This window comes from Sciurus carolinensis, chromosome 14 (assembly GCF_902686445.1).
Source record: "Sciurus carolinensis chromosome 14, mSciCar1.2, whole genome shotgun sequence".
NCBI classification, from domain to species: Eukaryota; Metazoa; Chordata; class Mammalia; order Rodentia; family Sciuridae; genus Sciurus; species Sciurus carolinensis.
The window spans coordinates 72,833,624-72,859,579 of NC_062226.1; the positions used below are offsets into that span (position 1 = coordinate 72,833,624).

Here is a 25,956-nt window from a genome sequence, read left to right on the forward strand (position 1 = left end):
GAAGCAGCGACCCAATTTGTAACAAAGAATACCCCCAAAAGGCTAAGGAATTTGCTATGGAGATGAAGATGAGTGATTAGAATATGGAGAATTTGTTCAGTCTGCTAAAACACAGCCCCCTCTTTTATAGGTCCCTTTTATCTCTCAGCTGTAGCTAGGTAACTGCCTTCCCCCAAGAATGAAGGGTCTATGCACTCAGGATTATCAGAGTTTAGGGTAGGGGTCTTAAGAGAGTTTACAGAACACTCATGGCTGTTATTAACCTTACTTGGCTATTATTAACTGGCTGTTATTAACCCTACTTGGTTTCCAAGAATACTGGAAGCTAGGCCTTCGTCGCCCAAGGGGAAGTTTTATTGATTGTATTAGATTAGCTCTTTAGTTCTTCACTCATACATAAGCAGGTAGCCAAGAATTATTAGATATTGGAAGAGAATACCTCAAATATAAGATAGAGATAAAAAAAATAATTAATTAAAAGAGCTGGGGATGTAGGTCAGTGGTAAAGCACCCCTGAGTCCTATCCCCAGTACCAATTAAAAAACGAAACAAGAAAATCTTTCAAAGGAAGACAACCAGTGAAATAATTCAAGGCTGTATTAGCTAAGAAAAATTCTTGTATTACTTGCTATCAGAAAGATGTTTAACTGTAAAGGAATTAAAAGTTTATTTACAACTGGTGCTATTTCTGCTCATATGCTAGATATGAAAGAGGGAGTTAGACAGAAACGTAAGTTGGCAATGGTACAGACTCAATTACTTCCCTATATTCATTACTACCACCATTCAGCTAAACAGAGGTGGTGTAATGAATATACTTATTACCTAAAATAAAACTAAACCCCAAACAATTAAAAGTCCACAGTGGTAGTAGAGTGCTTACTTAAATATTAGAACTGTATAAATCAGCTCAGAAGGGATTGATGCCTCCTAGATCTATCCCTAGTGCATCTAGGAGGTCCTGGGTTCAATTCCAGCATTACAAAAATAAAGCAAAATAAAAAATTAACAAAATAAAATGCCTTTCCCCAACCTCCCACAAACTGCCCAATGATAAGATCACATGCTTCCATAAACTTCCCTACTATAATGATCATTTTCTGGCCAATATAAAAAGATCTGTGCTTTGAAATAACCTTTGCAGTTCGTCTAAAGAACCAAAGGATAACTTGGCTTTTGACATGTCACTCACAAAAAGACCCTTTGTGTTGCTGCCAAACAAAGGAAAGAAGACTGAAATTCGCTAGTTTCCTCCTTTTTTGCCTTTCTCCCTCTGAGTAAAACAGGTCATCGATTTTCCAACTATGAAGAGAAGCAGGAGAGAACTTCCACTTATCTCAAGAAACATGAAGCAGCTGCCTTTCTTTCAATCCATTTAATACTATATGTTTATAGATTTTGTGATGGCAATTCTTATTCTAGTTCATTTAAGACAAAGTTTTTTTTGTAAATTAGGTGTCATTAATTAGAAATTATTCATTCATTTTTCCCTCTACCTATTCTCTAGTTCTATTTATTTCTCTAGTTTTATTTATCATACTCAATGGCATCATCATCTGTTAGCAGCTCAAGGCAGAAACTTGGGAGTCTTACTCAGTTCTGCAAACCTAGTCCCTTGTCTGCAACATTAGTGCCATTACCCAGGGTACGAGGCCCTCAGTGCTTCTCGTATGGATTACTATTGCTCAAACATTTTAGCCTCACTGGTCACATGCCAACACTCTTTTCATATTAGTTTTTCACAACTTCTATGTGATAACATATGTAAAACAGAAGTTCATGGCTGAGTAAAATGTATCATCAATGTATTAAATGTCAGAAAATATTCCTTCAAAAGCTTCTTGAAATTTAACTATTTTGAATATTGCTACTTACTTTGGGAATGCATCAAAACAGTAGGTCTTCTTGGTATCAGGAAAAGCAACTCTCATTCCCGAGGTCAAAGGAGAATGAAGAATAACAGCAGCACTTTCATACCGAGCAGCAAGATCCACAGATGGTACTGTCCCTATACTTTGGCCATATATGATCACATTTTCAGGACGAATGCCATATCTATAAAATTCAGAAGTTAAAAATTGGACTAGAATGTTTCATCATTCCCTAAAGATTTGCTATTAAAGAATGAGACAATATCAAGTTATATTTAAAATTGAACTTTCTTAGTTATCACCATCATGTTGTTGTAGTCTTTTTTTTTTTTTAAGTCCTTCTTTTTCTGTGATGTTGCAGGTTATACCCAGGGCTTCCACATGCCAGCAAGTGCTCTACTACTGAGCTATCACCACCATTTTTAACACTACAGTAAGTTCCATATTCTCAGCTTATTTCATCTGTTTAATTACCCTTGGGCATAATCCCCAGTACCACCTTCAAACACATATATACACACACATGCAATTTATTAAAACACGTATTAAGCTCTACTAATTCAAATATGGCATATTGTTGATTATAGAATATCTTGTTACTAGTACCTTAACTGATATTTATTTTTCATTCAATGTAACAAAAGTTGTATTTCTTCAAACATTGAGAATGGAAATGCTACATACATATAGTTATGGTATGGATTGAGTATAGTTAACAATTTTAGTCAAAATCAAATTACAATTTATCTTAAAATTTGTTTACTTGTAGAAATAGATTAATGATTGAAAAGATCAACAGATAAACTAGAATTCCAAACACCACAGGGTTCGGTTATTTACAAATAGACTTCATTCTTAAAGTCTCAGGAGTAATTTATTCCTTTTAACACTACTACAGATAAAAAAATATGAACTCATTGATTCAATAAATATTTATTGGTTATCTACTATGTTCCAGGAACTGTTACTTGTCCACAGTATAACTGTCCCAACTGTAAACTACTTCAATTGTAGATGAAGTGCTATAGGAGCTAACAAATGTAGGGTGAAGGGTTATAGTAACTTTATGTCTTTCCACCTACAAGGCAGACAGTAGCCACTTCTGGTAGCCAAGAGTCATTTGCACAGCAAACAGCATTTGTCTAGTCTTGGAAAGGTAAGGGAGCTTTCTGAGAATCTGAACATTCAACAGGAAAGAGCAAGGCTAAATGCTCATGTGTTCTCTTCCAGGAGCACAAGACTATTTGAATTATCCAGGTAGGGAAATACCTCCACAGTTTCTTCCACTAACATTTGTGATATGACCTAGAGGTGGGATTTCATCTATACCTAACTGACTCTAAATGCCACTAAACTCAGAAACGCCTTTTTATTTACAATAGACTTATTTCTACATGCTCCATAGAAAAGAAGATATTAGGAGAGTGAAATTGTACAGCCACAACACAACTTCTAACACAGCACTGCTGCAGCACTGTTGGTGGCAATTATAGGTTCTGGGCTCAGGTGAGCAATGGCAAGCCCCTGGAGTAACAGGGGCATTTGCTAATTAAGCATGAACAATTTCAGAATAGTATGAGTTAGAAAGGAGTTTGGAGACCATCTAATCTAGTTGAGTTGCTTAATGAGCAGATGTTCAAAGTTAATGACAGTCCTATAATTATAAACCAGGCAAACTGATTCCCAGTACAGTGCTCTTTCCATGAGAGCACACAGAGCTCAAGAGTTGTGGGAGAAGACTAAATGGTGAATACCAAGCCTTTGTTTTCTGTTGATCCACCACAAGGTCAGAAACTGAGGTTATTTCCCTCTTTCTGGTTACTTACTTAAACCTTAACTTTTTACTTTTAGTAGTTAAAAGAAACACAAGGCATGTATTCTATTTATATACATTTTGTTAGAGGATATATTTTCAGAACTAGAAAGGATCTTGAAGACCCTTTCAGTTAATTTTTTCATTAAAGAAATGAGGAAACAGACTCAGGAGTTAAAATAAATTTCTCAGGACTGTTGGGACTATCAGACACGTTAACTAACTCAGTCTGACTCCTTACTCCCTGGCGGGTGAGCAAGATCAAGGCCCCAAAGGTGGTTTCAAAGGTTAATGACGATAAATCGGACCACCGACCACCGTCAGGGATTGGTGAACAACAGTTCCATGAACGTGATCAGTTTGTGCTTGCCATATAGTCCTATGGGACTCTCACCTGGGTGAACCCCCTGTGCCTTGCTGTCCTTTAAGCTGATTGGTTCCCGCCTATCCCCCACCCTTCATAAAAGGTGTGATTTCCTCAATAAATGAGTTCCTGCTGTGACTGGTCTACCTGACCCGCTCTGATTGTCCTCCGCCTGGAGGGCTGGGAGCGGCGGTCAGTTGGGCCCTACCTATCCCGGTCTGACCTTGTTGGGGAGTGTCCCCTTCCCTTGTCGCTGGTCGAGAAGAGCAAGGGGGCTCTTAAGACCCCGACACAGGACTACTACTAACTCTTTCAACTGTATTATTAGGTTTCAACATGAGAAAACATATAGAAGGGCTTGAACAGTGTGCGAGATTATTTAAGAATTTATTCTGCCCTTATTCCTCAGGAATACTGGTCATTAAATGTGTTAAAATTAATTAAGACAGGCAATTATTTTAGAAAGTTTCCTTCAAACTGATATCTGGCCAGGTGCAGCGGTGCATGCCTGTAGCCCTAGCAACTCAGGAGGCTGAGGCAGAAGGATAACAAGTTGAAGGCCAGCCTCAATAACTTAGCAAGGTTCTGTCTCAAAAATTAAAAGGGCTGAGGTTGTGGCTCAGTGGTAGAATGCCCCTGGGTTCAATCACCAGTACTGGAAAACAAACAAAAAAACTGACAAGATAAGGAAAAAGAAAGCTGACTACTCAAAAGTGGGAATATTTTTCGAAAGAATATACTCATGTTTTGTTTCAATAAAGTTGTCCTTCTGTGTTAAGCACTAATAACAGAGGCTGTCCAGTTTACCTGGCACCTTCAAAATCATATTATTTTTAAAATAAAACTGACCAAATCATGCTATTTATATGTATAAATATGACAAAATGAATCTCACTACGTATAAATATGAAAAAATTAATCCCACTATTATAATGCACTAATAAAAATTAATTTAAAAAGGATTTGAACCACCGTCCAAAAACCACATTATTCAACTGAAGTCATACTTTACAAGTATAATATTTATAGTATACGAATCATATTAATTATTTCAGTATTTAAAAACATTACAATACTTTCTGAAAGTTGTTATATATTCAAATGGCTGACTTTAAAAAGTGGGTACTATTTTTTGTTTATTTAAGGTCTGATGGAACTGGTATCAGTACAGCTGAAAAAGATTTTTATATAATGAAGTTTAAAAATTTACAAATGATAATCTTATCTCTCTGTTAACTCTTTAACTGCTACTCACCACCTATTTTTTTTCTTACTCTTCACATATGTTATTACAGCTTTTTTTGGGGGGGCATGGGGGTACAGGGGATTGAACTCAGGGGCACTTGACCACTGAGTCACATGCCCAGTACTATTTTGTATTTTATTTAGAGACAGGGTCTCACTTTGATGGGTGCCTTGCTGTTGCTGATGCTGGCTTTGAACTCACCATCCTGCCTCAGCCTCCCAAGCCACTGGGATTACAGGCATGCGCCACCATGCCCAGCCTGTATCATTTTAATTGAACATAACTTTAAAAATATTTCTTCTCCAAGAAATATAATAAAGACATTTTCTAAAACTGGTTACACTAAAATATCTATTTTTTTTTTTACACTAACTGCACTGACAATAAAATACACTGACATCTACAAAACTGAGAGATTTTTTTTTTTTCCCAAGACAACTTTGTATCTTGGTGACTTAATGCAATTTCTAGTCTGCAAAAGTGTATTCTTTGTTATAATCAAAGAACAATTGATGGGCTGGGGTTGTAGGTCAGTGGTAGAGCACTTGCCTAGTACATGTAAGGCATGGGGTTCGATCCTCAGCACCACATAAAAATAAATAAGTTAAATAAAGGGGAAAAAATAAACAACAAAGAACATTTTCAAAACAGTACTTTTTCTTTGAAACTTGAGAGTATTTCTCCAAAGTTTCAGAGTCCAGAATGTAAAGTAAAATCTCATTTTCATATAATACTAAATTAGTTCTTTTTCTCATTCCTGTAAAATGCTGTAATTCTGAGTAAATACTTCTATATCACACACCCAAAAATTTTATAGAAACGAATATTCATTGTTGCATTTAAATTTAAAAATCCACACACATATATCCATTAATACATATATGAACTTCAGCTATCTTTGAAAACTTTTTTTGGTTATATAAAATTTAAAACTGCAACCTAAAAGTTGTACTATTAATATTGGTAAATATATAAATAACCTTTATATGGTAGTTGAAGGAATGTGTAGTAAAACCAACTTCATTCTATTATTATATAATTTTAGCTAACTACTGTGTAAACAATAATTCCCAGTCACAATTTACCTTGTCCTAAGACTAAGCCAGGCAGCTTCAATATCTGCATAGAGGTTCTTCTCTGTTGGCTTCCCAGAACTTGCACCATATCCAGAATAATCATATGAGAATATATTACAATTAATCCGTGATCCCAGTCCTATGTAAAAGCTGCTCATCTGCCCAAGATCAACAGCATTTCCATGTGAAAAGAGTAAAGTATATTTGGCATTGGGTGAGCAACGCACAAACATACAGGCAATTCTGTTGCCTTTACTGGTTCCAGTCATGAAACATTCGATAGCATCTTTTTCTCTAGAAGAATACTGCCAGTCTGCTCGTTCTGATAGGTGTAAAGTCCAGCGGCTTCCACTTTCATCACACATCAGTGTGTAAGTTGGATCAGGTGGCAAAAATGCTAGTTTAGAAGCAATTTTCCCTGGGCAAGGAGGACAGCAGAAGAGGCAACACAGCTCACTAAACGAAAGATTATTCATCTTCTGAAAAAGAAAAGGAAATCACACAGGTTTTAATAACTAAATGTGGACTTTGTATTCTCATACAATAGATTAAAACAAATACCTGAGTAAATATTACTGGTGGTCAACATCTACTATAATTTCAAGCATCCTTCTCCCAAAGAGATTTTGGCATCTTTCTAGAAATTCTTTAAATCCTAAAGTGAGGCATATATTCCTGGCCAACAGGCAGACTCAAATATTTTATGTTTCAAATAGTTATGATTATTGTCTCATTTAACAAAAATATGAAAGGTGAAGAGGTATTCATTTACAAATAACAGATGATATAAATAACTTTCAGGTTAGTGTGCCATTTCTGTTTAACTCAATAAAAATTCTCAGAATTCCCTGGATAAGGTAGAGATTTAACATTTTTTTTATTCATATTACTTGTTTAATTCTTAAAATATCTATAAGTTGTAAAATATCTGTATGTTGGTTTGAAAACAGAAACTTGCAGAAAGTGAAGCAGTGGTAGACCCAGGATTTGATATTGGTTACTCCCACTGTCATACAAATGGGACTGGTTTAAGGGCTCAAAACCCTATTTGTATGAGAAGCTTTTCATTTCAGTCACTGTACAGGTGGCTCAAATGACCAATAAAAGATTAAAAATGCATGTATGTATGTTCATAAGGAGGTTCACAATTATTGCCCAAATTAGAAAGGATATAATATTAAGTCAATTATGGGAAAAAAGGTAAAATCTGACGGTAAAATTTCCTAATGTTGGATGAGAAAACAAGGTTTAAAGTCAGATAGCTGAAGGAGAATCCCAACTTACCACTTATTATGTTGTCCCTGGGTAAATTATTTACCTCTTTTATTCTTATTTCCTTCAATACCTACACTGAACAGAGTGGTTGTGAAGATCAAATATGATGCTGCAGTGAAAGCATATAATACAGTGATGGCCATACAGTTATTAGCACACTTAAGAATGATTCACTTTCTCCTGATTTTTTCCATTAATATTTTTAGACTATCCAGCTCATATTAACTTAAAAACAAAAAGAAAAGTAATACTTGTTTGCTCTACCAGCATTGTCCTTTCTCAAACTATCTCTATTTTAGATGTAGACCACTGTTCAGTTAGAAAGAATGCATTCAAAACGTACTTTCCTAAAATTTGATAGTACTTTCTACAAAATATCTAAAAATGAGGTAGGAAAAAATGTACATTATTATACCAAAAACGAGAGGAAATCACTTCAGGGAAGTGACTAAAGAATTGAGAATATAAAGGAGGACAGACTGCCCTTTTCATTCACTACTGAAACAAAATATACTCTATAATAATACAATGTGTTACAATTTCCTAGTGCAAACACATTAAATAGAAAGAAGTAGAAACAGTGCAGGAAGAAAGAGAAACAGGGCTAAATATGACACAAATGGCTTTAAAAGATGAGTAAAGGAAGGGCAGAAAAAGGTACTAGATATTGTAAGCACTTTTTTTTTTTTTTTTTTTTTAACCCGTGGCATTCGTTCTACTACTGAGCTACATCCCCAGCCCTTTTTATTTTAAGACAGGATTTCACTGAGTTCCTGAGGTTGGTCTCAAATGTGTAATCTTCCTGCCTCAGCCTCTGAAGTAGCTGGAATTACAGGAACCTATCACTGCATCTGATTAGGAAACACTTTTACTTACTATTTACCTGAATTCCTTTTCAATCTTCAAAACAAACATAGTGAGTGATAGCCTGGTTGGAACAAGAATTAGAACAGAAATGACAATTATGTATTTTCTATAGTGCTAACTTTAACTACTAGAAGTAATGTGCTGAGAGGATTCTGAGAGCATACACAGAGCTAAGAAGGGCAAAGAATATGTAATGAATGAATGGTGTCTACTGAACAACTTGACTATGAATTTACCGTCCTGCACAGGAGGATAAAGAATCTGGTAGAAGATGGCAAGGAAAGAAGTTCAAAAGGTCTGTTCCAGAGGAGGTGCCCTAGAGAAAAAAGGTGAGGTAGAAGGTACCAAGAAGGTATCAAGGCAATCTGTTTAATAATAAAGTACCTTACCTGAGTGCTGACCCACAACGGTCAATTAAAAGCTCGATTAATAAGTAAACTATATACAGCTAGACTATATTCCTGTGATTTACCTCCCACCTTTTTTTTTTTTTTTTTTTTGTGGTGCTGGGGATTGAACCCAGGCCTTAGGCATGCAAGGCAAACACACTACCGACTGAGCTATATCCTTAGCCCTGTAATTTACCTCTTAACCGTGAAGATTTTTACACATTAAATTAGTTTTAAAATAAACCTGATTGATAGAACATACATAATGCTACAGATGCTTCTGGGGATGAATACCAAAGGAAAGAAGCACAAAAGAGAAAAACTAGTGCCAAGGTCTTGTGTAATGAAAAGACAACCTGGCCTTCTTAAAGGGGGCAGAAGAAATTATTCTCATCACCACCACTCCAAAGCCAGATAACTAGAGCTCATTTAGTGATAACTCACAAACTATCACTTTCCAAATAACAGATCTGAAATAGGGCAGCAATACAGACCTGCTTTTAAGTTATTGTCTCCTCCTCTGTTAAGTTTGAAAAATTTCACAAAAGGTATAAAAGTTGTGACCTGAGTTGAGCAAGCTACTGAGGGAAAACATTTTATTCTTCATTTAAAAATCATGGATATAGCTTGATAAATTTAGATAACTAAGTCCAACTTATAGACCTATCTGAAAGAAAATATTTACTAGTTATCCTTGGCAAAACAACAACAAACAAACAAAAACAAAACATAAAAAACTTGACAAGGCAGTGAATAATTTCTAGAGGAAAATGATGTATTAAGAGACAACAAATTGAATAATTTATAGAAGCAGATTTTCAAACCAAACAAATTAGGGATTTAAATAAGTTATTATAAATCCTTTAAAAAAAGAGGAAAATAAAGATGAAGTAGGAAAAATTGTTATAAAGAAAAACCCAACTGGAAATACCTAGTATAAAAAATTAATATGTGAAATAAAGCAGCTGATTGGTTGGAAAGGAGAATGGGTTTAGCAGTTGAAGAACACATTAGTAAGCTAGAGGATCTGGCTGGAATTTCAGGGGGGTGGTGATAAAAGAAAACAGAAAATAAGATCTAGAAGAAATGCCAATGTTTGCCATAAGTCTCAGGAAAATTTAAAAAACACACAAAACAAAAATAGAAGAGAAAACGACTAATATCTCCTCAGAATTAAAGATAATCAAGACTGAACTAGCTCAAAAAGTGATAAACAGGATATGTAAGACAACTCTCGCAGCTGGACACGCTATATAGTAAAACTGAAAAACAGAAATGAACAAACCCAAAAGGTTTTAAAAAGAATGAACCTCACTTTCAAGCTTATAAGGATCAGATGAACATCTGAAATTTCAACAGCAACACCAGAAACCAAAACACATTGGAAGATAGTTTTAAAGTAAGAAAGAAATTAAACTTTTTTTTTTTTTCCTCATTTGAGCGGCCGGAGATTTGAACCACGGTCCTTGCGCATGCTAGGCGAGCACTCTCCAAAAGGAGCTATTTCTTCAGCTCCGAAATTAAACTCTGAACTTACACTTTTCACATAGACCTAAAATGCCAATTTATTATGAGAATAAAATAAACATAGCTATAGGCATATAAAAATGCACAAGATTTATCAAGCCAAACACCTTCCTTGGAAGACACCAGCAAGGAAGGAAATAAACCCAAGAGAAATTTATATCTGAGATTATGAAACAAAGGAGGATGGCGGGGTAGGGAAACAAAACTAATGGTAGATATCAACAAAATGGTGGCACATGCCTGTAATTCCTGTGTCTCTGGAGGCTATGGAGGAGGATGAGAGTTCAAAGCCAGCCTCAGCAACAAGGAGGCACCAAGCGACTCAGTGAGACCCTGTCTCTAAATAAAATACAAAAGAGGGCTGGGGATATGGCTCAGTGGTCAAGTGCCCCTCAGTTCCATCCCTGGTAACCAAGAGAACAAAAGCAATAAAGAACCAAAACCTGATTGTAGAAAAGGTTTCCATTGTGACTATTAGCAAACAGTATTAATAGAACTTCTACTCAATGCTAGAGACTTTTCTAAATGCTCTTTTATATATTAATCCATTTTATTTTTTTCAACAACACTCTGACATAGGGACTATCTTTTTTCCCCAGAATTTTTATTGGTGCATTGTAGTTGTACATAATGATGGAATTTGTTGTTGTATATGCATACAGTATAACAATATAATTTGGCCAATAACAGTCCCTAGCATTTCCCCACTCCCTCCCTGCTTCCACCCCTGGTCCCTTAGTATACTTCTACCGATCTCCATAGGTACTATATTTACACCTGCTTTGCAACTGAGGAAACAGAAGCACAGAATAGTTATAGAACTTTCTAGTAGTCACATAGCGGGTAAATGCTAGAAGTGATAAGTGGTATGACTCTGGAGCACGAATTTATAATCTCTATAATTTTTGTCGAAAGGGTACTCAGACAACACAGAATAAGGAGATAAATGTTATAAGTTTAGATCTTGGATGTCTCCCAAAGGCCCATGTGTTAACTCTATTGGTATGTGGTGAAATGTTTAGGAGATGGGGCCTAGTGGTGGTTGTCTTTAGGTAACTGGGAGTTTGCCCTTGAAGGGGTCCTTGGAATCTCAATTTCCTTTGCTTCTCTTCTGCTTTCTCATCATGAAGTCAGTAATTAGGCCTTTTCACATTTCTGCCATGATGTGCTTCCTTACCAGAGGCCAAAAGGTAAAAGGTCAACTAATCATGAATAGGAACCTTCAAAAATGTGAGCAGGGCTGGGGATATAGCTCAGTTGGTAGAGTGCTTGCCTTGCAAGCACAAGGTCCTGGGTTCAATCCCCAGCACTGCCAAAAAAAAAAAAGTGAGCAAACATAAAAACTTTCCTAATTTGGTTATCTCAGGCTATATTTATTATAGTGATAGAAAAGTAACTAACAAAATGCTACATGTAAAAGGAGAATGAGCTACAGAAGTAGTTTAAAAAAAAAAAAAAAAAAAAAAGCCCAGAGTGGTGACTAGAGCCTGTAATTCCAGCGATCTGGGAAGTTGAAGCAAGAGGACTGCAGGTTCAAAGTGAGCTGCAGAAACTTAGCAAGGCCTTAAGCAACTCAGTCAGATCCTGTCTTAAAACAAAAAATAAAAGGAGCTGGGAATGTACCTCAGGGGTAAATGTTTCCAAAATCAATCCCCATAACTTGTCAATAAATTAAATAACCTCAAATGCATAATTTCTTGAGTAATGCAAAAGAAGTAAATTGGTACAAGAAACAGGAGGCAAGAATACACAAATAACTGTAAGAATCTGAAAAGAGGCTGGGGTTGTGGCTCAGTGATACAGCACTTGCCTTGCATGTGTGGGGCACTGGGTTTGATCCTTAGCACTGCATAAATAAATAAAATACAGGTATTGTGTCCATCTACAATTAAAAAAAAAAAAAAGAATTTGAAAAGGAAATAAAAAACCACTTTCACCTAAAACACTTTAAGAAAAGTTATTCCAGAAATAATAAAAGCTCAAAACTCACTTCCAGAAGCTATTATGATCTTTATGCCAAAAGTTAAGGACTGCACAAATACAGAACCATTTCACTTTGAACATGCCTGCAAAAACTACATTAAAAAAATCAGAAACAATATGTAAAGTGCACATAAAACATGAAGTGTTACAGTTCAAAGTTAAGAATGAAGACTCTTCCAATATTAAACCAACTAATTTTCCACATTAATGGACTAAGAAAATCTCATTAGATAACACAGAAACAAAAATCATGATTTACAGATGACATGATTATCTAGACACAAAAGCCAAAGAAATCAAACATTAAAACTAAGAAAGAGTTCTCAGCAATTTTGGCAAATACATGCATTTGAGCAAAACACTATTTCCATGTTAGCATTAAACAACTAAAAATACAGTAAGTAAAGTAGCATGTAGAAAATCTTTCTGAAAAAAAGTTTTAAACAAAAACCTAAAAACATGGAATGACTTTATAGTACAAGGAATGTTAACTCTTTCAAAGTAAAATTCAAGATTATTCCAAACAAAATTCCAACTCGATATCGCATGTTAAAGAACAGACTTACACTCCTATTTTATGCAAAAAAAATCAACTCAAAATGGGTCCAACTAAACAGTTCTAAATTATAAAACTCTTCGAAGAAAATAAAAGCATAAATCTTTGGGAACCTGTACTGGGAAATGATTCCTTAGCTATGACATCGAAAGCACAAATAACAAAGACAGTGAAGACAACCTACTGAATGGGAGTAAATACTTGTAAATAATAAATCTGTTGAATGATCTTGTATCTAGAATATAAAAATAATTTCTGTAATTTAACAATAAAAGGATAGCCTATATAAAAACTCAACAAAAATTCTAAATAAACCAATTCAAAAATGGAAAAAGATCTGAACAGACATCTCCTAAGATAGACACATGGCCATTAAGCATGTGAAAAGATATTCAACATCATTAGTCACTAGGGAGATAGAAATCAAAACCACAACGTGATACCACCTCACACCCACTAGCAAGGCTGTAATAAGATGCGTTAATAATAAAGGTTGGCTAAAATGTGGAAAAACTGGAGATTTTCTAGGGAAGTAAAATGACACAAATTTGAAAATTAGTCTGGCAGTCACCATCTCAACTAGTAATTTTGCTTCCAGGTATTCCAAGAGCAATGAAAACCTATGTTTATGCATATGAATGTTCACGGAAGCATTCATTTATAAAGGCAAAAAGTGAAAGCAACACAAATGTTCGATGAATGGGTAAACAAAATGTATATCCACATAATGGAATAAAAAGGAATAAAAAAATTTTAAACTTACATGTTTAGAAAGAATGTACAAAAAATTTGGGGACTATTGCTTATGTTTAATATGTAGGAACAAAACAGAAGCAATTAAATGAAAATCTATAAGTTGTAGAGAGGCAGGTGGGCAGAAAAGCACTGCTAGTTACTAAAATCTTTGCGTACATAATGAAGAAAAGGACAGTGTTGTAGGGAGAAAATTTTATCCCTCTTGAAGTCAATACACACAAATGGCCTATTGTGAAAATTAAGGTTTCCTTTCAACAAAGAATTCTTTTTCTTTCTTTTCTCCTCCCCTACCTTTTAAGGTGTGGTGCAGGAGAACTCACACCCTGCAAACATTCTACCATAATGCTACCCCTCCCCACCCCCAGAGGATTCTAAGCTACTTTGCTTATAGCAGAAGGAATTTCCTAAAATTATATGAAATAACTTAAGAATCTGCTTTTCCTGGTAACTTTTTCCTGCTCCAGGACAAAGGAAAAAGATGAACATCTGAGTTCTTTTACAGCAACACAGGAAGGTTAATGTTAAAAAAACACCCCTAAACAAAATGTCCTACTTTTATACCTCCTTCCACTCTTAACATAAATTACTAACATGATTCATGTCCATTTTGGATGTAATTATTATGATTTACTGAAAAACTTCAAATCCCTGTTATAGTTTCTTGGTAATGCAGATTAACTTGCAAACTCTTGTAAAATAGGGTTAGAGAAAACAGTAAGGAAGTTTATCTTTCCTTCATTTTGTGTGGTATTCTGAAAGCTGTGCTCAAAATAAAATCCATGGGTCCTATTTACAGTGTAGGTAGTATATAATAAATTAAACTTTGCTCTACCACTGAGTTACACTCCCAGTTCCAATGATACTTATTCTGGTTACAAATATTAAAGCCTGATGTTTTTAATGAACAGATGAAGAAAACAGAAAAAAAAAATTTAGACTTAAAGCTTACAAACATCTGAAGTGGACAAACAGGGTAGACGTCCATTAACAAAAAAAGAAAAGATCAAAATAGACTAAAGTGACAGCAAAGGCACTCAACTATGAAAATGCAGAAACAAAATTCAGAATTTAGGTCAGTTCGGTGGAAAGGGGGCCAGGAGTTCAACATGTATTAGTAGAGTGACCGAAGAAAATTTATCACAATACTACTAACAAAGGTGGCCAACTATGTAACAACTTAGTAGTCTAGGTATAAAGATCAAAAGAAAGGGAAATCATGCTCATTTCAGTTATGGTTTAAGGACATCATGTACACCAGGCACTGTTGTCACCCAAATCCAGTATGTAACTGATAATAGCATTCATCAAATTATACACAAAAAGTGTTATGGTCTTTAGAGATGCATATATTTACAGAGTTTATTATATATAGAGAAGCTGAATCTCTTCAGTGAAGTTTGTCAAAGAGCTCCTAGTGAAGCCGGAACATAAAGAATACTTACAACAGTTTATAAGTTTTAAAGGAGGTGCTTAACATGATGTTTTAACACAATTTCTATGAATGCCTTATGGAGAAATATAGCTAGTGAAACTCTTGTCTCTATGAGGTAGGTAGTATTTCTTCTTTTAGACTACAACACGAATCAGCAGCAAAACCACTCAACTGCCTGTGAGATCACAAAATCTGAAATTTTGGTGACTTTGCTAGCAATTTCAACTCTGCTTGAAGAAATACTGCACAGACTTACTATGTGGGAATAGAAACAAATGGAAAATTTTTAAGAAGTATCAGATTTCTTATATTTCAAATTGAAAGGAGAAATTTTAGAACTCCTTTTTTCTTTGAAAAGGAATCACACTTGATATGTTTAAAGTTATAATATAAAATTCTAGGAAGATTCTTTTTATATTAAGAGAGCCAATGAGTTACTTGGGGTGTTTTGTGGATAAACCTGACAAATACCTTGATAATTCTGAGTCCAGTTTGGAGGAGTTTCTCAAATGGGAAAAATGTACTGGGGAATACTAAGATTCCTTTTCCACTGGTGAGAAAAACGAGAGTTAAACAACTGAGAAGATGGCAAGTATCTAACCAACAGACATCAAAATGGTTTAGTCCTTATTTTTAAGTAAAAAGTTAGGTAATAAGACCAGAAATAAGGAAGCTGTATCCATGATATTACAGTAGAAGAAAATAAAGACTGAAAGACTTATATAGTATGCCATGTAAACACATTTTGGATCAGAAGTCCACATAGTTCAAGGCAGATATTTCTATACTTCTATCTTGCCTTAGTTTTTAATATTATTAGAAAGGACCAGGAGTATAGCTCAGTGATAGAGTGCTTACCTAGCATGTGTGAGGCCCTGGGTTCAATCCTCGGCACTGCAACACACACACACACACACACACACACACACACACACACCTCTACCAGACATTGTACTATCTAATATGGAGTTATGAACTATGTGCAGCAATTTAAATCTGTTAAAATTAAATACTCTGTTAATTAGTTCCACTACTCACATGTGACTAGTGGCTACCAAATCATACAGCATATAGTAACAATTCCAAGTCCTATTGGGCAGTGCTGAACTAGAATCTTTTAGAAGCCCAGACAACTCACAAATAGAGCTTAAATGCACCACATTCATACTAACTTCAAAAGCTCATTCTGTGTACATTTTGATAGATTCTCTGATAAAGCCCATGTAACAGAGATTACATACATAATACTGTTTTTAGAAGACCATATCTTGATAAAAAAAAAAATTAAACATACTTATTTCTAACCCAATTCTACTGTAAAAGCCATTTTTATAAAAAATAATGCAAATCAATCAAGATATCTATGTGCTTTAAAGCATGGTTTTGATTTATCAAAAGGATTCATGTACTAGGCAGGAGTTGCAAGCAAACTATAAGACAAACTAAAATATCCTGTGACTCTTAGCTAGTTATTTTCTGAACATAGCCCAAATAGTATTCTAAATACTTTTACAATCTTGATAATCCACTATGGCAATGCTCTAAAACTCTAATCAAGTATTCCTGGTTAAGCGGTAGGACAGGTTATCAATTTTTGCATATGTTAGTACCAGATTCTCAAAAAGCTTTTGGTGACTGGAAAGTACAATTATCTTAGAGATTTTCAAGACACACCTCCACAAGTTGCTGAGCATAAGCTAAAACATGAACAGACACATGTTCCCCAAACTTAATCATCAGTTTTGGCACCTCCACTATAAGAGATGTACATTATGTGTATCTTCAAAGTTAACACAAAAGCTGTCATATTACTTTGGTCTAGAAACATTCTACAAATACACATTATTCCCTCCTTACTCAAAAGAAGTTTCTAGGAAACTTTTCAGGTGAATACCTATTTAACACATTTCACACCACAAGGTATATAATCCATAGCATAATATAATCTGATCAAAGTACTCATGCATTTCAGAAAACTTAAGAATTGACTACTGCCGCTCCTGGAGCTGCTTGTGTGCTTGTTCGGTGCGAACCTGGTACCTCTTTTGCGAAGCAGAGGTTGAAGAGACTCCAGTACTCACCATAGCCGAGGAAAAGCCCAACGAAGGGGTCAAGACTGAGAATAATGATCAAATTAACTTGAAGGTGGCGGGGCAGGATGGTTCTATAGTGCAGTTTAAGATTAAGGGGCATGCACCACTTAGTAAACTAATGAAAGCCTATTGTGAATGATGGGTTTGTAGATGAGGCAGATTAGATTCTGATTTGAGACGCAATTAATGAAGCATACATACCCGCATAGTTGGAAGATACAACTGATGTGTTCCAGCAGCAGACAGGAGATGTCTGCTAAAAAAAGAACCTGCTACTTCACTCCAGAACTCTGTTCTTACAGACCAAGAATACATTGTTAATTAGAAAACTGCAATTTGGTTCCACCACATCCTGACTACTATAGTTTTCTCTATTCTTTAATTTTCCCCTTCCCCGTTCTTTTATTATACATAAAATAACTTGTGTGTGCACAAGCATATTGAATTTTTTAAACTAAACAGCCAATGGTATGTTTTGATTGACATCAAATGGAGATGGAACGGGAAAAACATTGGTTCTGTGAAATTATCCCCCTTCTCCTTCAGTGGCATGCTCTTATCTTTATATTCCAGTAACTTATTTTGCTCTGTTTTAACAAAAAATAAACCTAAACACCATAAAAACCTTGTATACCTTGTTCAATTGGAAAATTTTAATGTTTTTCATTTGTCATTGTAAAACCAAGCACAATTTTATAACTTTTTGTACGAAGCTACTACATGTAATGTAGGGTAATCCGGTTTTTTTTAATTATTTTATTGTAAACAAATGGGATACATGTTGTTTCTCTGTACATGGCGTAAAGGCATACCATTTGTGTAATCATAAATTTACATAGAGTAATACTGTTTGATTCATTTTGTTATTTTTTTCCCTTCCCCCCACCCCTCCCACCCATCTTTTCCCTCTATACAGTCCTTCCTTCCTCCAGGTAATCCGTCTTTAAATAGCGGTAAATTACCCTTAAAAAAGAAGATTCCTAGATAAATTTCCCTTCAAGTGTCTTGTTTAAAAAAATATTGATTATATATGAACACAATCTTTTTTTAAAAAAGGTTCATATTACTGGTACCCCACTTTTGTGTGTGTGTGCTTTATGGATGCAATACCCTCTGAATTTTCTCTTACTTTTTTTTTTTTTTTTTTGGTTATTCTGACCATTTGCTTCAGGTGTTTGTTCCTTGGGCTTTCACTGCTTCTTCACTGATTTTTCTTATTTTATGAGAAAAGAACTAAATTGAGTTTCATTTATATTTGTTGACCAAGAGAACTTACATAGTCTGAATAGGAGGATCAACTGGCTGTAGGCTTGTAATGCCCTTAACTGCCTGAATAAAGATGGATTTCTGGGGATAGGATTAAATTCTTTTCTTTTTCTCTCTCACTCATTCAGACCTGCCTATGGGGCAAAGAAGTGTGTTCTGTTTACACCTTCTATGGGAACAGATGATACTTTTATAAATATTCTAGAACATGATATAGCTTTAATTACTTGGTCCAGTAATATTAGGGATTCTACCCAGTAAATTCTTCTATTGAGAAGGTTTGGATTTGGAATGTCCCCCAAAAGCTCATGTGTTGAAGGCATAGTCCCAAGTGCAGTATTGCTCAGAGGTGGGGATTTAAGGCAATGATTGGATAATCCACTGATAGCTGAATGGATTACAGGGAGGCTGGACCTACTAGGAGGAAGTAGGCACTGGAGGCGAGGTTTGGAAAGGTTTCTCTTCTCTCTCTCCTTTCCGGCTGCCATGAGCTGAGCAACTTTCCCCCACCATGCCCTAATGATGTTCGACCGCACCTCAGGCCCAAAGTACTGAATCCTCTGACACTGTGACCAAAATAAATCTTTCTTCCTCCAAGTTTTTCTTGTCAGGTATTTTGGTCACAATGATAAAAGGCTAATACAGACAGCAAATGAGGTCTTTTGTGCAGCAATGTAGTCAAAAAACCACAAAGAATTAGATTAGGTTTTCAGTTCTAGTTCTATTCCTAACAGCTGGAGACTTTGGGGAAGTCAATTTCTTTACACCTCATTTTATTTTTCTATAAAACGAGTAGTGTGAACCAGATATTAAGGTGTCTTCTAGTTCTATAACAGTGTGACTAAGATTCTTCTCATGAGTTTCAGATTCACCTCATCTTTCACTGAATGTAAAAGAATGAAATATGTATAACTTGTAAATCTTTTAAGATTTTCAAGATTCACACTGCACTACTAAGTAACAAAGGACCTAATTTATAGCACATTAATTTACATTTAACAAGTTATAGTTCATGAGTTGTAATTTTGGGGATAGGGCAAGTGGGAGAGCAGGGAGGTATTCATAATGGGATAAGAGGGGTTCCCATTTCCCAGAACTGTTTTCCAAAATGAGTGTTTTCCATGTCTCCCAGGCATTGTAGGGAAATGTTTTTTCAAACTGAAAAAATATACATACATCAAGATTTTACCATTTTTTTAGGGTACAGTTCTGTGATTTTGTGTGTACCCAACTGTTATGAATGATCACCAACCAGTTATCTCCAGAACTTTTTCATCTTTACCAACAGAAACACTATATCCAATAAATAGTAATTCTGTTTTCTCCTCTGCACAGTCCCTGGTAACAATCATTCTACTCTCTCCAAATATGACTACTCTAGGTACCTGGCATAAATGGAATCATGTATTTGTCCTTTTTTACTTGCTTATTTCCTCTGTCTTCGAGGTTCATACATCTTGTAATGTATGTTAGAATTTTCCTTTAAGTCTGCATAATATTCTATTATATGTATACAGTTGATTTTTGTTTATCTAATCTTCCATTGATGGGCATATTTTTGGCTACTATAAATAATGCTGCTATGAACAGATGAAAAAATATCTAGTCAAATCCCCACTTTTATTTCTTTTAGGGAAGAAACAATGTTTTGAGCAGTATAAAAATATTTTAGTTTTAGTTTTACTTTAATGTAGATTTACTTTTTTGAATTATTTTCCCCTTCCCATTAACTGGAAACAAGATAGATAATGTATCTAGCCAACTTGTATACACACACACACAAGTTATATATATAATTTAGCTTCATTATATATATATATATATATATATTTATATGTATATTTATATGTATATTTATATGTATATTTATATATATTTATATATATAAAATGAAGCTAAATTAGCATTTCAAAGTAAGTTTTAAAATCTGAATTAAATATACTTTAAATTTTAAATATGTTAACATTAAAATTAGGAGCAATGAAGTATTCAAAATATTTGTTTAAAATTCTGAAGTAAAAACTTCAAATATTCCAGCTTTAAAAAAAATCAAGCCAGGGTGTGGATTAGTTGGACAGGACACATTAGCAAGTAGAGATTGAGTCTAATCTCATCCCCAGCAAATTCTCTAATCGTAAAATTTTCAGAAATTTTATGCCTTTAGTGCCCAGTGAATTATCCTTAAAAGACATTGCAGTGTGTACATACATCATTAAAAGTTATCTGCTTAAAGCATCAAATGTATTAATGTCCCAGAAAATCCTGTTTCAAAAGGAGCTAGACTTCTTGGGCTTCAAATTGTTTCCTCTTTACTGTACAATTAGTCATCTGAATCACTTTATGAATCAATCACCAACTATTTTCTATCCATTAAGTTACGTTTGTAGTTGTTTTGAACACTATCACACATTCTCCTTTATTGTACATTTAAATTTAAGTACACCTAACACATGACAATGGCTTCCACACAGACGTCACCCAAAAACTGAAATTTGTGAAACCAAATCAAATAGTATTATCACTGATTTGTGGCACTAAATATTCTAAATTTGTAGATTTAAACTTTTGCTAGGTTATAAAAGCCAGGCTAGTGTTTATTTACCAAAATGCATTTACTAATGTCTTATTCAAGGCACTTTTAGTCCTTATAACAACTTTACAAGATGGATACCATTATACTTCCTGATCCCACTTACAGGTGAGGAAATACAGGCAAAGAAGCTTAACTTCTGTAGAATCACAATCCTAGTAAATGGTGAAGACAGGATTTATATTCAGCAGTTTGAGTACACAGTGCATGCTTCTTGATACTTAGTTATATTTCATGTAGGAATGAAACTTTTTCCTGAGAGATAATTTGAGAACACAAAGACTCCAAAGATTTCAGTTTCTGCTAGATGGAGAAAGGGTCTAGTGGAAAAAGAAAAATAAGGATAAAAGACATTTTCATTTCATATGTAAACTACAACAACAAAATCCTACTATTGGATTTTTTAAAAGATGGGACAGCTGCTCAGAACATGTGAGTGAGAGGATGTATTTGGAGAAAGGAGTGGCCTTGGCAACTACAGGCAAAAAAAAGCAAGCAAAAACTGGACTGTTATCTACATAACCACAGTTTCATTGTTCTGTTCACCAAAAGGTTCTGAATTGATTTTTTTTTTAAAGGAAGAAGTCAATATATTACAGTGATCTTCCAGCGTGTTAGGATTCTTGGAAGTCCTTATATATGTGCCTCAATATTGTTAAATATCTATTTTATAAAATGTACCTGGAAATGAACCACCAAACTACTCTCAAAGGTGTATCAGTTTGCAGTGACATTTATACAACTACTTCATGTATATGTCTCATTTAGATTCACTTTGACACATTATTGAATGTGAGACTGTGGGATGCTGATGAGTGGCACTGAATCACAGAAATTGATGTGGGAAGAATTAAAATTTTTGAAGTCTTTGTATTCTCATATTATGTCTCTATATCTTCTTAAATGCAATACATTATGCTCACTGTACAAGCAACTTTGCATTCTTACAATTCCCACATTTCTATTAACAAAATTCTTATCTGTTCATTACTTGTTCTGTCTTTATCACACCAGCTGGGGTTCTAATACACTGTTCCTGGTCTTAATAGTGAAGGAGGTGACAGTAGTCTTAAGGATAACTTTTACTGTAGAGTTTTATGTGAGCATTTTTTCCCTAGTTTTCAGTTTTAGTGAATAGCATAAAACCAATCTTGCATTACTGGAATAATTCTACTTTGGTGATAATGTATTATTTTTATACATTGATAACTTTACTAATATTTTGCACAGGATTTTCGTACTTATACCATGATTGAGATTGGCCTTTAATTGTCCTCTTTCATACTTCCCATTAGGTTTTTGTATTAAGGTTATATTAACCTCATAAAATGTATTTGAGGAGCATGCTTTCTATGCTAAAGAAAAATCAGTAACATTTTCTCATAGCTAATAATCAGATTTACTCTCATTATTTCCTATAGATTTTCTGTACTTCTTTTCTTGCCATTTCCCCCTCTATTACTCTTTGGAATTTTTCTCTCTATTTTCAGCCTTTAAAATTGCTGTCAGAGCTATAGCAATGAAGACAAAAAAGTAGAGAACTCACAAAAGTTGCCTATTGCACAGAAACTACTAATCAGTTTTAATTGAGCATTGCTTGATATATACTATACTTTTGCAATTTATGGACTTATTCAGTTTCAACTACTGAAGGACAAATGCAGACACATATGCCTGGAATAATGTATATATGGAAATCTATCTATCTTACAGGGTTGCTCTGAGAACTAAGTGAAACATGTTTAATACAGATCTGAAATTCAAACTGAGAGGCTGCGGCAGGAAGAACAACTGAGGCTTTATCTGCTATTAGTAACAGAATTCTACCTCAAAGTAGTGTATCTGGCCTTGAATGATTTGTTTGTAAGAAAGCTAGGCAGGCTCCTCAAGATATGTATTGTCATGGACTTGGGAGTAGGGGAGAAGAAATGTGGGGGAGTGGTATTGATGGCAAGTAGAACTGTCGCGCTCCCTGCCCGCAGAGAGACGAGACGCAAACCTGGTTCTTTTTTATGAGCTCTTTATTTTGCGCGCTTACTTTCTCTTAGTTCTTTCTTTGTTCCCTTCTTTGAGGAACTTACACTCCAATATATACAGTACTTGTAACCAATCAGCATTTTCGCACGAGGGGAGAGCATAACAGATATAGGCAGCAAAGGCAGGCATATAGTGGACCTGTACTGTCCATCAGGGAGCTTAGCCAATCCCTGGAACTTCCTCAAATAATGTCAGTTGTTTGTGCAAAAGTTAACTGCTCTGGCTCACTGCCAGGCGCCATCTTAGCCTTGCCACACCTAGGGCCAGGGGTCCGGCCGAAACCCCGACATAGAACAACTTGGAATCTGAGCTTACTTATTGCCCTTGAATAATAGCTCTCTTCCCCAGCTGGAGAAGACACATGTGGCCATGCTGCCCTAGCTCAGGGAATATTTCAGGGGATTCTACATTTTGCCCTTCTTTTTGCACTCTCTTGCTCTCGTCTATTATTTCTGGTTTCTGTCCCGTTGCTTTCTACCTTCTACCGTCACTTTTGAGGGCTTAATTACATGGTTTACTTGACTCAAAGCACATAAATCATCTATCCCAATCCTACATTAAATCTAGGCTTAGATTTAATAGGAATAGAGAAAGAGAATGATGCACAGATCACTAGACACAATGTCAGGCAAACTGGATATCAGGTGTACCTTGCTTGGAGGAGATGTTAGTCACCAGGCTGAGAATCACTGGCCTTATCAGGGGTCTGCCTTATGTGGTTTTTAACTGCAGAGAATCTAAAGTCATTGCATATGCTTACTGGTAGAAAGCATGATCACAATTCTGCTTGTAACTCAGTGTGACAGGTTATTTAAACAAGCCTATTCCTCCATTCTAACCAGAAAATAACCCAGGGTGGCTGGGTTTTTAGGTTTCATTTTTGACTCATTTCCTTAAAACATTAGAATTCATGGACATGGTAGACTCCTGAGCCCAAGGAAGTCTGTAGAATTTGTGTGAAAGCAAATGGCATAGTGATGAGATTAAAACTCATCACTAACCAACAAGCAAACATTAATGAGCAGTAGTGGGTGGGCATATAAACTTATACATAAGTTACATAAGAAATCTGCCCTAGAGGTCTGGGAGGGGCTTTGAGGAGCAGCATAAATACAAACTATCTGTTAGTGAATGCTGGGGCTGCCTGAATAGACATTATCAATTCCATGATTACATACTGCTTGCAAGTTTTAGCCTTTATATCTCTCTACAATGTCAACAGTATATTTATGGGTTTCGCAGGTTGCCATGAAGTAGGTATTCTTAGATCTGGAAACCAAGTTATAAACCCTTTAACTGAGCAGACCAGTACTTACATGCCTAAGGCCTATATTCTAGCTAAATGAGTAAGGATACTGTATCGTCTCTCAGGGCTGAGTTGTTTTTGCATTTTACTCAAGATTCCTTTGCCATACCTAGTGTGGAGAATCTTAGCTCTCCCGCTCCACCTTGGGGTGGGGCAGGGAGCGGTCTGGGGATTAAACCCAGGGATGTTCCACCACTGAGCTATATCCCTAGCCCTTTTTATTTTTTTGAGAAAGGGTCTTGCTAAATTGCTGAGGCTGGCCTCAAACTTGGAATCCTCCTATCTCAGCCTCCCATGTAGCTGGGATTATAGGCATGTACCACTGTGCCTGGCTCTACTAATCTTAAAAGTGACTATTGTTCTCATTTCTATTCATTCTGCCCTCTTGTATCTGCTTTAGTCTGGGTATTAATGAAATTGAATCTAAGGGTAGATGCAGGGGGCTATAACCCAGTATAGCTATTTGAGGTAGAGAAGTGCTATATATATTTCTTTGTGGAGTCTGGACAATTTGAAGAATGCATCAAGCTCTTCAACCTCTGTAGTCACCTTGTCGACATTCTAATGCTTCATAAACTGTTTCTAATTAATACTCTATACCTGGGCTGGGGTTGTGGCTCAGTGGTAGAGCAATTGCCTAGCACGTATGAGGCCCTGGATTCGATTCTCAGCACCATATTACAAATAAATAAAATAAAGGTCCATTAACAACTAAAAATAAAATTTTAAAAAAACACCCTACACCTGAGAATGATATTAGCATTAATATACTATATATTACTCTCGGATCTGACTTGGGATAAGACCTTATTTGGGTGTTTCTAAGCTCAAAACTATTTAATCAACTTTAAGGCAAATCAGTTAATATGACAATAGCTTTGGGTCAAATCTGAAAATTACCTTAGATACCAACAGTATCATGAAAACTGGAATTTCTTGGACCGAGATATTAATCACTTTTATCTTATGCTTCTCAATACTTACCACTTGCCACTCTATAACAGCTGCAGTATTTCTACAGAGGTTTTTGGAAAGCTAAAAGAATCCATCTCTTTTACTCCCATCTAATCTGTGGTTAAGATGGATATCTCCAGTGTTGCACTGAGGCATTTTTGTTATAAAAAAAAAAAAAATCAAACTGGATCTTAATCTGTTCACATCTTGATTTTGTAAATGCTCATTCTGTCCCAACGTTGCTTCTATATGATTAACATTCTCAACTCTAGATAGGAATTTCTACTTTGTACTCCTAATGTCAATTTCTTTTTCCTTTCAACAACACACATAAACCGGATTGTAATTCTGGTAACCGACTTCTTATTCCTGGCCTGGGGATATGTCTTTACATAGTCATAGAGGTTCAAGAGAAATTGGTCAAGATTTCATACTCCCCCCACAAAATCCCTTCATAATCCTTATCTGAGGTAGACTTAGAAGTACTGGGGAAGGGAGATGGTTAGAATTCCAGTCTATGAATAAAGGAGGTCCCAGACTTGAAATGATGTTGCT

At 35.4% G+C, this 25,956-nt stretch overlaps 1 protein-coding gene across 2 annotated transcripts in view; it reads right to left on the minus strand.

Annotated features, from left to right (window-relative positions):
- Abhd17b (abhydrolase domain containing 17B, depalmitoylase) overlaps positions 1 to 25,956 on the minus strand; it is a 43,883-nt gene that overhangs the window by 2,212 nt on the left and 15,715 nt on the right. Inside the window, exons 1-3 of one of the 2 annotated variants that reach the window (XM_047523811.1) lie at positions 12,239 to 12,278; positions 6,380 to 6,849; positions 1,876 to 2,055 (exon numbers count right to left, since the gene is read on the minus strand). In XM_047523811.1, coding sequence (XP_047379767.1) covers positions 1,876 to 2,055; positions 6,380 to 6,846 — 647 coding nt within the window. In that variant the 5' untranslated portion in view covers positions 6,847 to 6,849; positions 12,239 to 12,278. Of the gene's footprint in view, positions 1 to 1,875; positions 2,056 to 6,379; positions 6,850 to 12,238; positions 12,279 to 25,956 lie in introns of those variants that run through there. The other variant, XM_047523810.1, reaches the window with a different exon arrangement.